Source organism: Phacochoerus africanus, chromosome 1 (genome assembly GCF_016906955.1).
Source record: "Phacochoerus africanus isolate WHEZ1 chromosome 1, ROS_Pafr_v1, whole genome shotgun sequence".
Lineage (NCBI taxonomy): Eukaryota > Metazoa > Chordata > Mammalia > Artiodactyla > Suidae > Phacochoerus > Phacochoerus africanus.
In genome coordinates, this window is record NC_062544.1 from 61,206,057 (window position 1) to 61,219,690 (window position 13,634).

The window sequence follows — 13,634 nt, forward strand, 5'->3', positions numbered from 1 at the left end:
TCACAGTACTAAAATCCAAATCTGGCAAATAACATCCAGCGTATTTTTCCCCTGACAACGTAATGGTCACTTACAGTGACCATTGAAATTTAAATTGTTTTTAATTTTAGAAAGGTTAGGGTTTTTTTTTATAGTTCTTTAGGGGGCTATCCTCAGATTGGTCGTTGTTCAGCAAACAATTCAAGGTCAAAACTCACCTTGGCTTCAATTATCTTTACATCTGCACAAATGAAATTACACGTTTAGATTGAACTATACAGTTAATTGTTTTTGGACTCGCTTCCTATTGCCTGTGTAGACCTAGTCCTTGAATGGAAGCACAAGGTTGGCCTCTGGGAAAATTTCGCCCATGCCGCTAAACGAAACGGAGTTCCAGCCATTGTGGGCACCTGTCCTTCCCTTAACAACCTCCCTCAGAAGCCCAAGCGCAAACGACCGCACCATGTAGTGAGGAAGAGCTAAGAACGGGATGTGGCCTACCAAGGTTGTGTCCACACATGCCTGTTTCTCAGTGTATTGGGCACAGCTTCTGGGAAACCTGACTCTGTCCTAATATGCCCCTGACATATGCCATTGGATTCCAGCTCCTCAGATGAAGCAGTCAGAGGCCGAGCAAGACAATCCTGGAGGTTTATTTGTTTGCATCCTACAGTCTGTCCAGTCTGTCTAAAGTTAAAGCAGCTGTCACTCTAGTTTTGAGTAAGATGCGGCATCCACTAAAGCCATCAAGGAGAAATGAAATCCAGCCATTGTCACCATAGCTGTTACACAGAGAGTTCTAGGTGGAACCTGACCCCTCTGTACTGGCCTACCCTCTCTAAAAACCAAGGACAAGTCCCAAGTGAAAAAAAAAATATATATATATGTGCCCCAAATAGATGTGGCAAATACATATAGGCATGGCCCTAATGCATTAAAGGACTCAAAGGATGCACTGGCATGATGTAGAAAGGGCCCTTGTCAGTCATCAGCTAGTCCATCCCCTTCAGCACTGGGGCCAAAGGCCCAAAGGGCAGATGTCACAGCCCGGCTAGGATGCAGGTTTCCTGACCCCCGGTCAGTGTTCTCAGATGATACTCATCAGCATGTACAGTTTATTTTCCAGAGAGCCCCCGTAAGGCCTCCTTTTAGAGACTCAAGACCGATCCTGTCCCTTGAAACCCTCCGGTGGCTTTCCCTCACTCAGGAAGGAGCCTGAAGTCCTCAGTGCAGCTTTCAGGCCCACAGGATCCGGCCCCCGCTGCCCACTGCTGCTCTGACTCTGGCTCCACTCCACGGCACCCCACGTGCTACAGCTGCCACATGGGCCCCCTTGCTCTTCCAGGAGTGCTCAGCACTCTCTTGCCAGGTACACTCAGGCTCTCTGCATTTGCTGCTGCCTCTGGATTAGTCTCTCCTAAACATCTACAGCATTTCTTTCACTTTCCTGAGGTCTCAACTGCCACTCATCAGAGAGACCTTCCCCCGACCACACTATTTAAATCAGCAGTCCCACCCACACGCTCCCATCATATCCTATGGCCTAACCCCCTTTAGTTTATAGCCTCTGAAGTTGTGTGTTTACTCATTTGTCACCAGGTCCCCCCATTCCCATGGAAGCTCAGGTGACTGCAGGCAATGTCTCTAGTTTACTGCTGCATCCTCAGCACCTTGACCAGTGCCTGGCACATGGGAAAGTTCCCAAGATCATTTGATAAATGAATGAATGAGCGACTCTGAAGTTGATCTTCAGGGCTCCAGCAGCTGGGTCATTCTCACATTGAGTGTCATGTTCATTTTTTTTTTTTTGACTGATGGTGAGGTGAGAGGAAACCAGCAGTCTATACACTGTTAGCAAGAATATGGATATAGATTTTTCTGGAAGACATTTGGCAATATTTAACACACTTTAAAAGGCACCAACATACCTTTGGATGAAGATATCCTATGACTAAGAATGTTCGCTGTTAGACATACAAAAATTCATCAAGACGTAGGATACTCATGATAGCATTTTGCTTAATAGCAAAAACTATAAACAACTAAAGTGTCCATCAATAGGAGACTGGTTAAAGATATTCCTGTACAACCAAACAGTGGAAAAACATGGAACTATCCCTTAAAAATGTGCTGGATCTATGAGTGCTCATATGGAAAATTCTTCTACTTGACATACAAGTAAAAAAGCCCTGATGAAGAATGGATTCATGGTATGATCCTTTTGTGTAAATTTTTTAGATAAGATATACAAATGCATATGTGCTGGCAGAAGGCACAAAATATTTTTCACCTGAATCATAGGAAATTGTTAATAGCGATTACATTGGGAAGAGGGGACCAGGGTGGGAAGGAAAACTTTCACTTTTCATTTTGCACATTTTTGTACTGTTTAAATTTTCCAGCCAAGAATAGTCTCATTCTTGTACAGTTTTTAAATGTCAACAGAGACTGCTTGAGTGATGAGATGATGGGCCATTTTTTTTGCCGTCGTTCTTATACTTCTCTGTTCTTAAGACAGCAACAGCTAATACCACTCTAAAAACAAAATAAAAGCAGAGCACTCAAATGGACCTGCTCATCATCTCAAAACTCAGTTGTGAACAGAAGAATGTAGATCCGAGATTATTTCTTTTAAAACTGATCACAGAACTCTCGACCAACGCATTCTTTGCTGTGAAGGAGGCTTGTGATACATTTAATTTTGAGAAGACAAGTTGTCCTCTAACCACCAGAAGAACTCCCATTTCAGTGGGACTCTTTCCAAGCACTGTCCCAAGCTTTTATCTCATTTAATTTTCACAACAAGGCTGTGAAGTGAGCGGATCTTGACTTATTATCCTTATTTACAGCTAAGAAGGACAAGGTCCCACCGTGCTGAGAGAGAAAAACCGAACCAGGAAAGAAGCAGTTTCACCTCTGACCAGCGGCACAGTGTTGTTGCCTTGCAGACCAAAACCTCACCTTCAAATGTTCTGTTCCAAGTCTGCTGGATGATTTTCCCTCCATCCTTCTTACTGTAGCCAGCTCTGAGCACTTCATGTAAAGCCAGGACGTAGAGGAGAATGGCATCGTGGAATCCTTCAACAAACATGTTTACCTGGAAAGGAAAGCCCACTTGGATGAGCCCAAACACCACATGACTCACCTTCAGGAACACTGGGAGCAAATCAGAATGGTTAACAAGTTAGACCTGAGGCCCCTAAGCCATGGCGAGGTGTGGAAGAATGGCTAACAAGAAGCATGCCGCAGTTTTCTTGGCACTGGCTTAGTCAGAAAGACCCTTCCCCCGTTTGGGAGTTTGGAGAGCAGACAAGATAATACAGAAGTCTAGAAAACTGTACATGCAGGCGAGGCTAAGTAATCTGGGCATCAGCCCTTGCCCATAGTTCCCTCTGCCCAGGTGCCCTCCTGCCCCACATCTTCTCCACCTCAAGCCCACTCAAGTCCAGTCTTCCCCTGAGGTCTTCTCCACCTGCACCAGCCCCTGTGATCTCTCCACGCTCAGCATGTGGGACATGACCAGAAGAGCAGCAGGCATCCATTCATTCACATTCACGTACTCCTGAGTGCCTAGGAGAGAACTGAGTGCCAGAAAGAGCAGGCACCGCCATCTCTGCCTGCCCGGCCTTTATGTCCTCCTGTCTACAGCACTGATCTCTCAGTTTCTCTTCGCAGTCTGTGTTCTGACTACTTCCAGCGCCTCTGACCACTCCCTCCCTCTGGTCCCTGCCAAGCTCCGAGGACAAGAACAGAAACAGGCTGTTGATTTATCTCAGTGGGGTCCTGGCTCCAGTAAGATAGCCCTTTCACGCAGAAACGTACAGATTCATGTGAAATTGGAGAAGTCACTTAATCTTTCTGAGCCTTGTTTCCTTCTATAAGCATCTCTGGCAAGTTCTGATACCACATTTTGATCCACTGTAACGCTCACTGAACGTGAATCGAGCAGATACAACCTTGAAACGCTTAGCAGCTTACAAATTGTAAGAGGACCCCCAAATTCCAGGCTTCTTAGTTCAGAAGAAAGGGTCACATATGGAATTCCATGCAGCAGAATGAACTGATAACCACGGTGAAGCATGGTGAGAGGCATGCCTGCACCGCCCCCCCCACCCCCACCCCAGAAAGAGACCCTGGAGGAAGAACCACCTGGTTCAAATACACAGTCACAGGGGACAGGGCTCAACATCCAGTTCTTCATGGCCTCATCCCACCCTGAGGGGCAGGAAGTCCTATCTGCCTCCCAGAAGCAAATATTTAAGAATTGCCAAAGCCCCGTGCTGAGACACAGGCTAGAACAAAGGTTGAGCCTGGGGGAGTTCCCGTCGTGGCGCAGTGGTTAACGAATCCGACTAGGAACCATGAGGTTGCAGGTTCGGTCCCTGGCCTTGCTCAGTGGGTTAGGGATCCGGCGTTTCCGTAAGCTGTGGTGTAGGTTGCAGACGCGGCTCGGATCCCACGTTGCTGTGGCTCTGGCATAGGCTGGAGGCTACAGCTCCAATTTGACCCCTAGCCTGGGAACCTCCATATGCCGCGGGAGCAGCCCAAGAAACAGCAAAAAAACAAAACAAAAAAAAAGAGCCTGGGCTCGCCCCCTGGCTCTGCCACATCCTGGCTGTGTTTCTGCACCACTTCTGGGTCTCAGTTTCCCCAGGAAAATGGTGATCCTTATCTCAAGGGGTTACTGTCATGTTTAAGTGAATTAATAGATGTAAAACATGCAAAAGTCAGCACTCACTGTTAGCTTTTGTTGTTACTTGCTAGAAATAGAGAATTATAAATCTAGGGGTCCTTCTTAGCTTCTAATTCCTAATAGTCGTACTCAGAAAATAAGTGATCTACGTACTACTGCAACAGCTTATTGGTCCATTTTACCTTTAGTGGAAAGGAAGCCCTTTGTCCATGCCTTCATATCCCAAGTTCTCTTCCATAATGCCATGTCCTTAATTCCACCCAACTATGATGGTGCAGCCCAAGCTGGTCAATTCCGCTGGGCAAGGCAGAGGACGAAAGAGAACCATTCTCAGGAGAGTTCTCAGCTGCTAGACCTGAAGTCTAACCCTATCCCTGATGTGTCATGTAATCGCTCTAATCTTCAGTTTCCTTATTGACTAAACGGGAGTTTAGCACCTGCTCATCTCACAGAGCAGTTCTGGGGATTAAATGAACGAGTGCATGTAAAACATCTAAAATGGTCCTCAGGACTGTGAAAGCAAAGAGTAGACATTGGCTCCTGCTCTTAGCCATCAGTCTCAAGTCTCAGAGTCCTTATTTTTTTAGGCAAAGCAGAATGGGGTAGAAATAATGTCTACCAGTCAAAGATAATTTTCTGCTTATTTGCCCATGCTAACTGAATTTTCCAAAGAAATATGAAATTCTCACTTAGGCCATGAAGTCATCATGGCCTGAGAAAGTATGCATGCTGATGAGTTCATGAGTTTTAATGAGTAGACTTCAGCTGTGTAACAGTCCTTAGGCCATCATTTAAAAAATGTATTTTCAGGAGTTCCCATCATGGCGCAGTGGTTAACGAATCCGACTAGAAACCATGAGGTTGTGGGTTCGATCCCTGGCCTTGCTCAGTGGGTTAAGGATCCAGCGTTGCCGTGAGCTGTGGTATAGGTCGCAGATGTCCTTGGATCCCGTGTTGCTGTGGCTCTGGCGTAGGCCGGTGCCTATAGCTCCGATTAGACCCCTAGCATGGGAACCTCCATATGCCACAGGAGCAGCCCCAGAAAAGGCAAAAAGACAAAAAAAAAAAAAAAACGTATTTTCAAAAGATCTATCTTCTCTTTGATACTTGTATGAACCCCCCCACCCCACCCCACCCCCTGCTACGGAGGGCAGAAAGACAGAAGGGTGGATTATGGGAGGCATAAGATGCCTTTGAAAAGCTGTGGTCTAATCCATTCCTTACTTTGAGGGCCTAAAAAGCATTGTCCTCCCTCAGTCTCCCTGTATCCTGTAATGAGGGTTGTTCCATCTATATTTCCAGTTCCTAGGGAGCCAAGGACAGCCCCTACTTAGACTGTCAGCTACCAGCTGCTGGACATCACCTGTCAGCCTCCTTCTCAGAATCCTAACCCAGGGCCCCGTGCTGCCATTGGCCACCCAAAGTGATGGACAGGTGCCCAGCACCACCCCCTATCTGGCCCTTGCCCTCCTTTCTTTCTTTTCTTTTTTTTTTTAATTAATTAATTTATTTTTTGGTCTTTTTGCATTTTCTTGAGCCGCTCCTGTGGCATATGGAGGTTCCCATGCTAGGGGTCTAATCGGAGCTATAGGCACCGGCCTACGCCAGAGCCACAGCAAAGCCAGATCTGAGCCTCATCTGCGACCCACACCATGGCTCACAGCAACGCGGGATCCTTAACCCACTGAGCAAGGCCAGGGATCGAACCCGCAACCTCATGGTTCCCAGTCAGATTCAATAACCACTGCTCCACGACAGGAACTCCCCTCCCTTCTTTCTTGATATGCCCTCTGAGCCTCCCCCTCTACAATTCAGGATGGGAAGATCAATTATCTGGCTGAAAAACAGGAACTCAGATTGCTTTGGTCCCAACAGGTTTAAAGGCAGAAGAGAATAGATAGCTTCTGAACACATGCTCAGGTTTGAAAACACGCCTTATCTTCGCTTGCAAGCAAATCACAAACTGTACCTTCTTTCCTCTCAGAGTTGGCTGAGTGTGTCTCCCTCTCCTGCCAAAATTAGCAGGAGAGCTGCTGGCCCCCACCGGCATTCACTTGCACCCCAGCCTGCTGCGGGGGAGGCTTCACAACACCTACCTCATAGGACCTCAACCCAGAAGCAAAACCCCAGAGACTGTCGTTTCTCGAGGAGAACATTCTCACATCCACACGTGCTTTTTAATGGGAGGAAAGCCCGTTAGCACATTATAGACCCTGGAAATTGGAAGTGCAAATTTAAAAAAAAAAAAAAAAAAGCGAGGGAGACAAATAAATCCCGAGTATTAAGTTGCCTTTGGAACACGTTCCACTGGACCTCCAGGCTGAAAGGACCAAGGTCCTCTGGTCTGTCCCCCACTTCTGGTCAGAACAACACTTGGACCTCAGAGTCCTGACCAGCAGATCATGCTGTTGTTACTAATGGAAGAAAACAGGACTCCCTCTTCTGACTGGGCTCTTTCTAGTGTGAAGCCTCATTGCTAGCCAGAAAGCCTCTCTTTTTTGTCATTAGCCCTAAGTCGTTATTCAGTTCCTAAAGGCAGCCATTCACCTGCTCTATGCTGAACAAACACAGTTAAGAGAACAATACTGGTGTTCCCGTCATGGCACTGTGGTTAACGAATCCGACTAGGATCCATGAGGTTGCAGGTTCGGTCCCTGGCCTTGCTCAGTGGGTTAGGGATCCGGCGTTGCCGTGAGCTGTGGTGTAGGTTGCAGACGCGGCTCGGATCCCAAGTTGTTTCGGCTCTGGTGTAGGCCAGTGGCTACAGCTCCAATTCGACCCCTAGCCTGGGAACCTCCATATGCCATGGGAGTGACCCTAGAAATGGGGGGAAAAAAGAGAGAGAGAGAGAGAACAATATGGTTCATGAGCCCTAGGAGTTTACAATCTCCACAAAAGAGCATGGCCGCTCCACACGGGCACGGAGACAGACACTACACAAGGCAGCAGAGAAGTGGACGCCCTGGGGGATGAGCCCCGAGGTAGTAATGGTTTGTGCTGTGTATCCAATCAGGTGCTTATCATTCAAACAAGGTGGAAATCATTCACCATCTGCCACTCAGTCTGGGCAGCCCGCCAGAATGAGGACGCAGGCTCTCCCATCATTTCCTCTCAGTTCTCTTGCTTCTGGCCTCTGGAGCTGGCCAGGGGCAGCTATTCCAAGTAAAAGAAAGCCATCTTGCCTTTGGCCTGTCTCTCTAATAGCACCTCACAGCCACGTCTGTTTGTTTGTGTGGTTTCGTTTTAATTGTCTATCATGGGGAAAGCTAAATAGAAAGCTAGTTCTTTTCCAAAGTGGAGTCCCCCGTATAGAGAACACACTAGTGGTTACCTGTGGGGAGAGGGGAGGGGAGGGGAGGGGAGTAGGGGTTGGGGAGGAAGAAGTCCAAACTCTTAGGTATAAAACATACCTAACAATATTAGGTATTGGGTACTAAAAGATATATTGCAGAATGTGGGGAATATAGGCCATACTTTATAATCACCATAGATGAAGCCTAACTTTTAAAAATCATGACCCACTAAAAAAAATTATTATTACTATTTTTTTTGTCTTTTTTGCTATTTATTGGGCCGCTCCCGCGGCATATGGAGGTTCCCAGGCTAGGGGTCGAATCGGAGCCGTAGCCACCGGCCTACGCCAGAGCCACAGCAACGCAGGATCCGAGCCGCATCTGCAACCTACACCACAGCTCACGGAAACGCCGGATCGTTAACCCACTGAGCAAGGGCAGGGACCGAACCCGCAACCTCATGGTTCCTAGTCGGATTCGTTAACCACTGAGCCACGACGGGAACTACCCACTAAAAAAAATTATGACCCAATATACTGTACATCAATAACCTCATATAATATTGTACATCAACTATACTTCAGTTTAAAAAAAAAAAAATCTAGTTCTTTTTTAACTGAGCATAAAGAGTTGCCATTCCTGACATGGCCCCTCACTGTGACAGTGAGTCTTTCTCATTTCTCTTTGGGGAGACACATGCATCAGTGAATTCCTCAATGGTTGTGTTCCAAACAAGTAAGCAGAGAATCCTACATGCCTCAGCTGTTCTGTAAAGTGAGAGCGAATAACCCGGCAGTCATCTAGTTTCCAGGGGCGTCTGGATATCTGAGAACGTCTGGAAAGCCCTCAGATGGAGGCCAGTGGGAGCAAGTTATCAGAGTCAAGTGCAAGAGAAAGAAAAAAAAGTTAAGCGTAAGCCAGGTGGTCCCAGGGCTTGGCCTGTGGTGGTCACGTGTATGCAAACCTATCATAAGATCATTCCATCTTCCTTACTGCAAACCAGTGTTTTCCAGTGCGAATGAGGAAAGCAGAGGGTGTTGGGCAGCATTTTTTAAGAGCCTTTTGAAAAGACATGGCCTTTAATCCCCACTTCTGTTAAAGGGGATACCAAGGAAAGGAAACGTTGGATGACAGGCAGGTAAGAAAAGAGATGGGTCCAGGACCGGCCTCTCCCTATCAGGGCAGAATCGGCGGCAGCTTCATCTTGAATGATTAGTAATAAGAACCTGAAAAGGAACCTTGGTCCTGCCCTCCAAGGCCATAGGAGAGAGTGGACTGCAGAAGAAAGCAGGCTGGGCATGCTGCATGGGTAGTCCAAAGGCTAAAGGATATTATGCATCTGATGAACACTACAAGTGACCCCTGTACACTAAAAATACAGATGCTGTTTTCATTCAATTTCCTTTTGAAGCATAAAATTAAAAGTCTACCATTGAGGGTAACAGCAGGAACTTCCATAAATCACATGCTAGCACAATTTTTCAACATCAAAAGAGAGGTTCTCTAGCTGGCAGACACCCCAACGTCTGCTCTTCGATACGGGGCCTGCCTTCATGCAGTTCGCACTTGACCACTTTCTGACTTATTTCAGCCTTGTGTACAGTGAAATGGAACGCCTTCATCCTTATCCTAGAGAACTCCGAGGAGATGCAGAGGGCAAGTGGCTTCCTAACAGGCAGCAGGCCTGGGCGAGCGCCGGGGTCCAGCCCCGTGCATGGCCATATCGTCACCATATCGTCTGGCAGACTTCTTTGGGGTGGGGTTTGGCCACAGGTTGCCGAAAGGACTGTCTCTATCCTGGGCTCAGGTCTGACCCTATAGCAGTGCCCTTGACTGCTAAATGAACTCAGATCTCCTAGCCTAAAGTGTCACTGCCTGCAAACAGAAGCATATTTTTTTCTCTCTCTCTCATTACCTACCACAACATGGATCATTAAACAAAAGCAGTCCTGGGAAGATCATTAAGTCAAGTTCTGACCCCACATACATCTCCCACTACAGCCCCCGGCTGCTCTTTTAAGGACGGGAACAACACTGCAGGTGTGAGCGCTGGCAGACAGCAAACCTCAGCCAGAAGCGCCACCCAGCCTGCTTGTGAGGAGAAGCGGGGTGGAGACAATGCTGTGGACGGGGACTCCTGGAATTAGTGGGTGTGGAGCACAAGGACATGAGAATGACTTTTAAAAATTCTCCCGATGCTTAGGCAGGGAATTCAGTCATCTGATACATTTGAATGTGTCGCACACACGTCATATATGGATGCTTCTCATCACCCAACACTCTTGAAGGCTTAGTTGAGAAATGCTCATACATAATGACATAATCATCCCTGGCTTTCAGGTGATCAAGTGAGCAATATCTGCCCTTGACCTTGATGTCCCACCAGTGCCTGACCGGATGTGGCTCTGGAAAGCTTGGCGACCTGACCCCCACAGAATGTTCTGGACACTTGCTGACCTCACATCCCAGGGGTCTGTGTTCCCGTCAGGCACAGTGTCAAGTAAACACAGACACCAAAGCCCAAAGGGGGAAGGGCAAAGGCAGGCAGCAGGCACCCTGTACGCTCTGCTGGGCAGTGAGGCAGCCCCAAGACAGAGGGAGACGGAGACCAGGGAACACAGGAGGACAACTTCTGGCTGCATTACTTCTGAAAGACCAAAGTCAGAAGGAGCATATAAATTCTAATTTCTCCAACTGGGTGACATCCTTTAAAGCTGGTCCTGAGACCTTCAGGTAGCTCCCCCTGAACTGAGTCACCTGGGGATGTGATTGCAAGGAAGAGATGAGCAAACTCCAGGCTTTGTATAAAGATGACTTTCTTCACATCTGTCTTGTGTCTTAAAATGAAACCTCTCCCTTTTTATTCAAGCAGTTTCGAGGTGCGGTAAGGACTAAGCTAAGATCCAGAACCCCAACTCCTAGTGCAAGCATCCCTGATTTATTCACTCACTGTGAACAGTCAGCAGCTGAATTCTGTTCAGGTCTTAATTCAGAGCTTCCCCAGCTGGATTCTTTAAAATAAGCAGCAGCATTCCTTAAAATGTTAATAGAGGGCTCTAGAAATAGTACTGCTGTGGTTTAACAAGTTTACAAAATGCTAGATTGAGCAAAGTCAAGCAATTCTCTTTACTTGCAGGTAACAACTGGCAGCTAAATTCTAGTGAACATCTTCTATATTCTAGAGCTGAACTTAACAGAATTTACATTCTACTGTGTTTAGTCCTTCCCAAATTTGCATAGATGGGAACTGTTATTATCCTATGAAAGAGATTTTGATTAGCATCCTAAACAGAAAGAAGAGATCTTAGTCAGCGGATGGCATCAAAATGCCAGAAAGTGTTGGGTGGGCAGGTTCTAAAGTAGGGGTCCAAACCAGGCCTGCCTCATTAAAACATCTATCCTACTGGCGCATATGTTCAGCCAGCTGATACTGGAGGGCAGCTCTGTGCTCTGGTTTCTTTTCCAACTGGCTGGTACTTTGAGTAGCTCTACGAATGGAGTACATAGTTTGGAAAAACCAACGAGGGTCTATAAAAGAGAAGACTAAGATTGACAGTGTACTTCAAGGTCAGAGAAGGACAGAACCTCTACCTGGAGATGGGCTGAGAGAGCAGAAGGTGGAAGAAGAAAAGAGGACAAGGAACATGAAGCAACTCGCTAATTGCTCCTCATCTCTCAAGCAAATATTTAAACCAGCAGCTAACACAGCATGACTCAGATCAAGTGAATCCAGATTTCAGACTCAGCCAAAGTTGACCTTGAACCTTTATTTCCATGATATTCCTGCCAAAGAGGGGTAGTCTGAAGATAAGCATGAGGAAACATCAACAAACTGACATTGAGGGATATTCTACTAAACAACTGGGCAGAAACTGAATATGTCAAGGTCATGAAAATCAAGGAAAAGATGAGGAACTGCTCTAGACTGAAGGATACTAAAGACATGACAACTAAATGCAAGACATGATTCTGAAGTGGATCTTTTTGCTGGAAAGGACATTAGACAAATGGCAAAACAACTGAAATCCAAGGATACAGTAGACAATAGTCACATATCAGTATTAACTTCCTGGGTTTGATGATTGATCGTGGTGATATGAGAGAAGAGCTTTGTTTGTAGGAAATAGATACTAAAATATTGGGAGGTGATGAGGCAACAAGTTAGTCACTTACTCTGAAATGGTCACTTAACTCTGAAGTAATTCAGGAAAAAAATTTTTTGGTGTTGAAATTTCTCTAAGTTTGAGACTGTTTCAAAAATATTAAAGTGGAATGATGCCCACGACAGCAAAATAAATTAATTAATAAAGTTGACTGTGCCCCAGCTGTGAGTTAAAAGGCGTACTAAACCAAATGAGCATCCAAACAAGCTGGATGTGAAGGCTGAGGGTCCTACTCAGAGACCCGTGCGCTCCAAACACATCAGCAACCAAGGGTAGGTAATAAAAGATCTACCTATTTAATGTTTTCTAACCAGCGCTCAATATGAAACATGATGGCTTTGGTTTAGGAGGGTCTTTACTCTATATGACCTTGATTCTTGCTAATAATAGTAACCTTAATAATTACTAATAAATGTAACAAAGCTTCATGTACCCAGACTTGTCGGGGGGGGGGGGGGGAGATGTTTCATACAAGCAAATATTCCAGATTCTTAAATATTATTTCTCTAAGTATCAAAACTTTTTGTATAATATAAACACTTTAGTTCCTGTCATGGCGCAGTGGTTAACGAATCTGACTAGGAACCACGGGGTTGTGGGTTTAATCCCTGGCCTCGCTCAGTGGGTTAAGGATCCGGCATTGCCGTGAGCTGTGGTGTAGGTTGCAGACCGGCTTGGATCCCGAGTTGCTGTGGCTCTGGCGTAGGCCGGTGGCTACGGCTCCGATTCGACCCCTAGCCTGGGAACCTCCATATGCCGTGGGAGCAGCCCAAGAAATGGCAAAAAAAAATAAAAAATAAAAATAAACACCTTAGATGGAAGTCCTCCTGAAAGGAGCCACATATGTTCCTGCCTTGACAGAAATCTGCTAAATGTGATTAACCTACTTGCTTCTCTATATGAAGGCTGTGACAACAAACAGTCCAGTGGGCTCCATGGCTACTGCAGAGTGTATACGGTGCTGTTCACACAATGCTGACACCAGTCTTCCATGTTTCTGGATAATCCTTCCTCTTTATGCCGGCACCCTCCTCCCATCCTGAAACGCCTCCTTCCCTGGCTGCTGAGTCTTGTGCATCTCCTCATCCAGCCCTTCCTACCGGTGACCTCCAGGGTTCTCAACAGCTAGAGCATTAAGTCTAAATGCTTCAGGAGGTGAAGAACACGCTCTATTATTAGCCACATCCCTAAATAAAACTCTGTGCCCTCCTCCTTACAAAATCTCTTGGATTCTCTGAGCGTGCCACGAGGTACCTTGACACATTAGCCCCTGGGCTTAGAGTACCCTCCCCAAGGGCCTTGTCTCATTCTCCTACTCAGCTTTGCTGGATGTTCTCAAGTTACCCCCTCCAGATCCACCTTCCACCCTTCTCCAGTCAGCTCTGCCCTGGAAGGCTGACATACACAGATATCAGCTGGGTCCCCTTGTCCTCTGGCTTCTGCAGCAGATGGGAAAGCAGAAGGAGATAAAGATGGGAATGCCAGGGGCTGCACTCTTCCTAGGGG

At 46.5% G+C, this 13,634-nt stretch overlaps 1 protein-coding gene across 2 annotated transcripts in view; it reads right to left on the minus strand.

Annotated features, from left to right (window-relative positions):
- Positions 1–13,634, minus strand: part of NPR3 (natriuretic peptide receptor 3) — an 84,318-nt gene that overhangs the window by 10,690 nt on the left and 59,994 nt on the right. For both annotated transcript variants that reach the window (XM_047767462.1, XM_047767468.1), the window contains exon 4: positions 2,941–3,076. In XM_047767462.1, the coding sequence (XP_047623418.1) occupies positions 2,941–3,076 (136 nt within the window). The remainder of the gene's footprint in view (positions 1–2,940; positions 3,077–13,634) is intronic.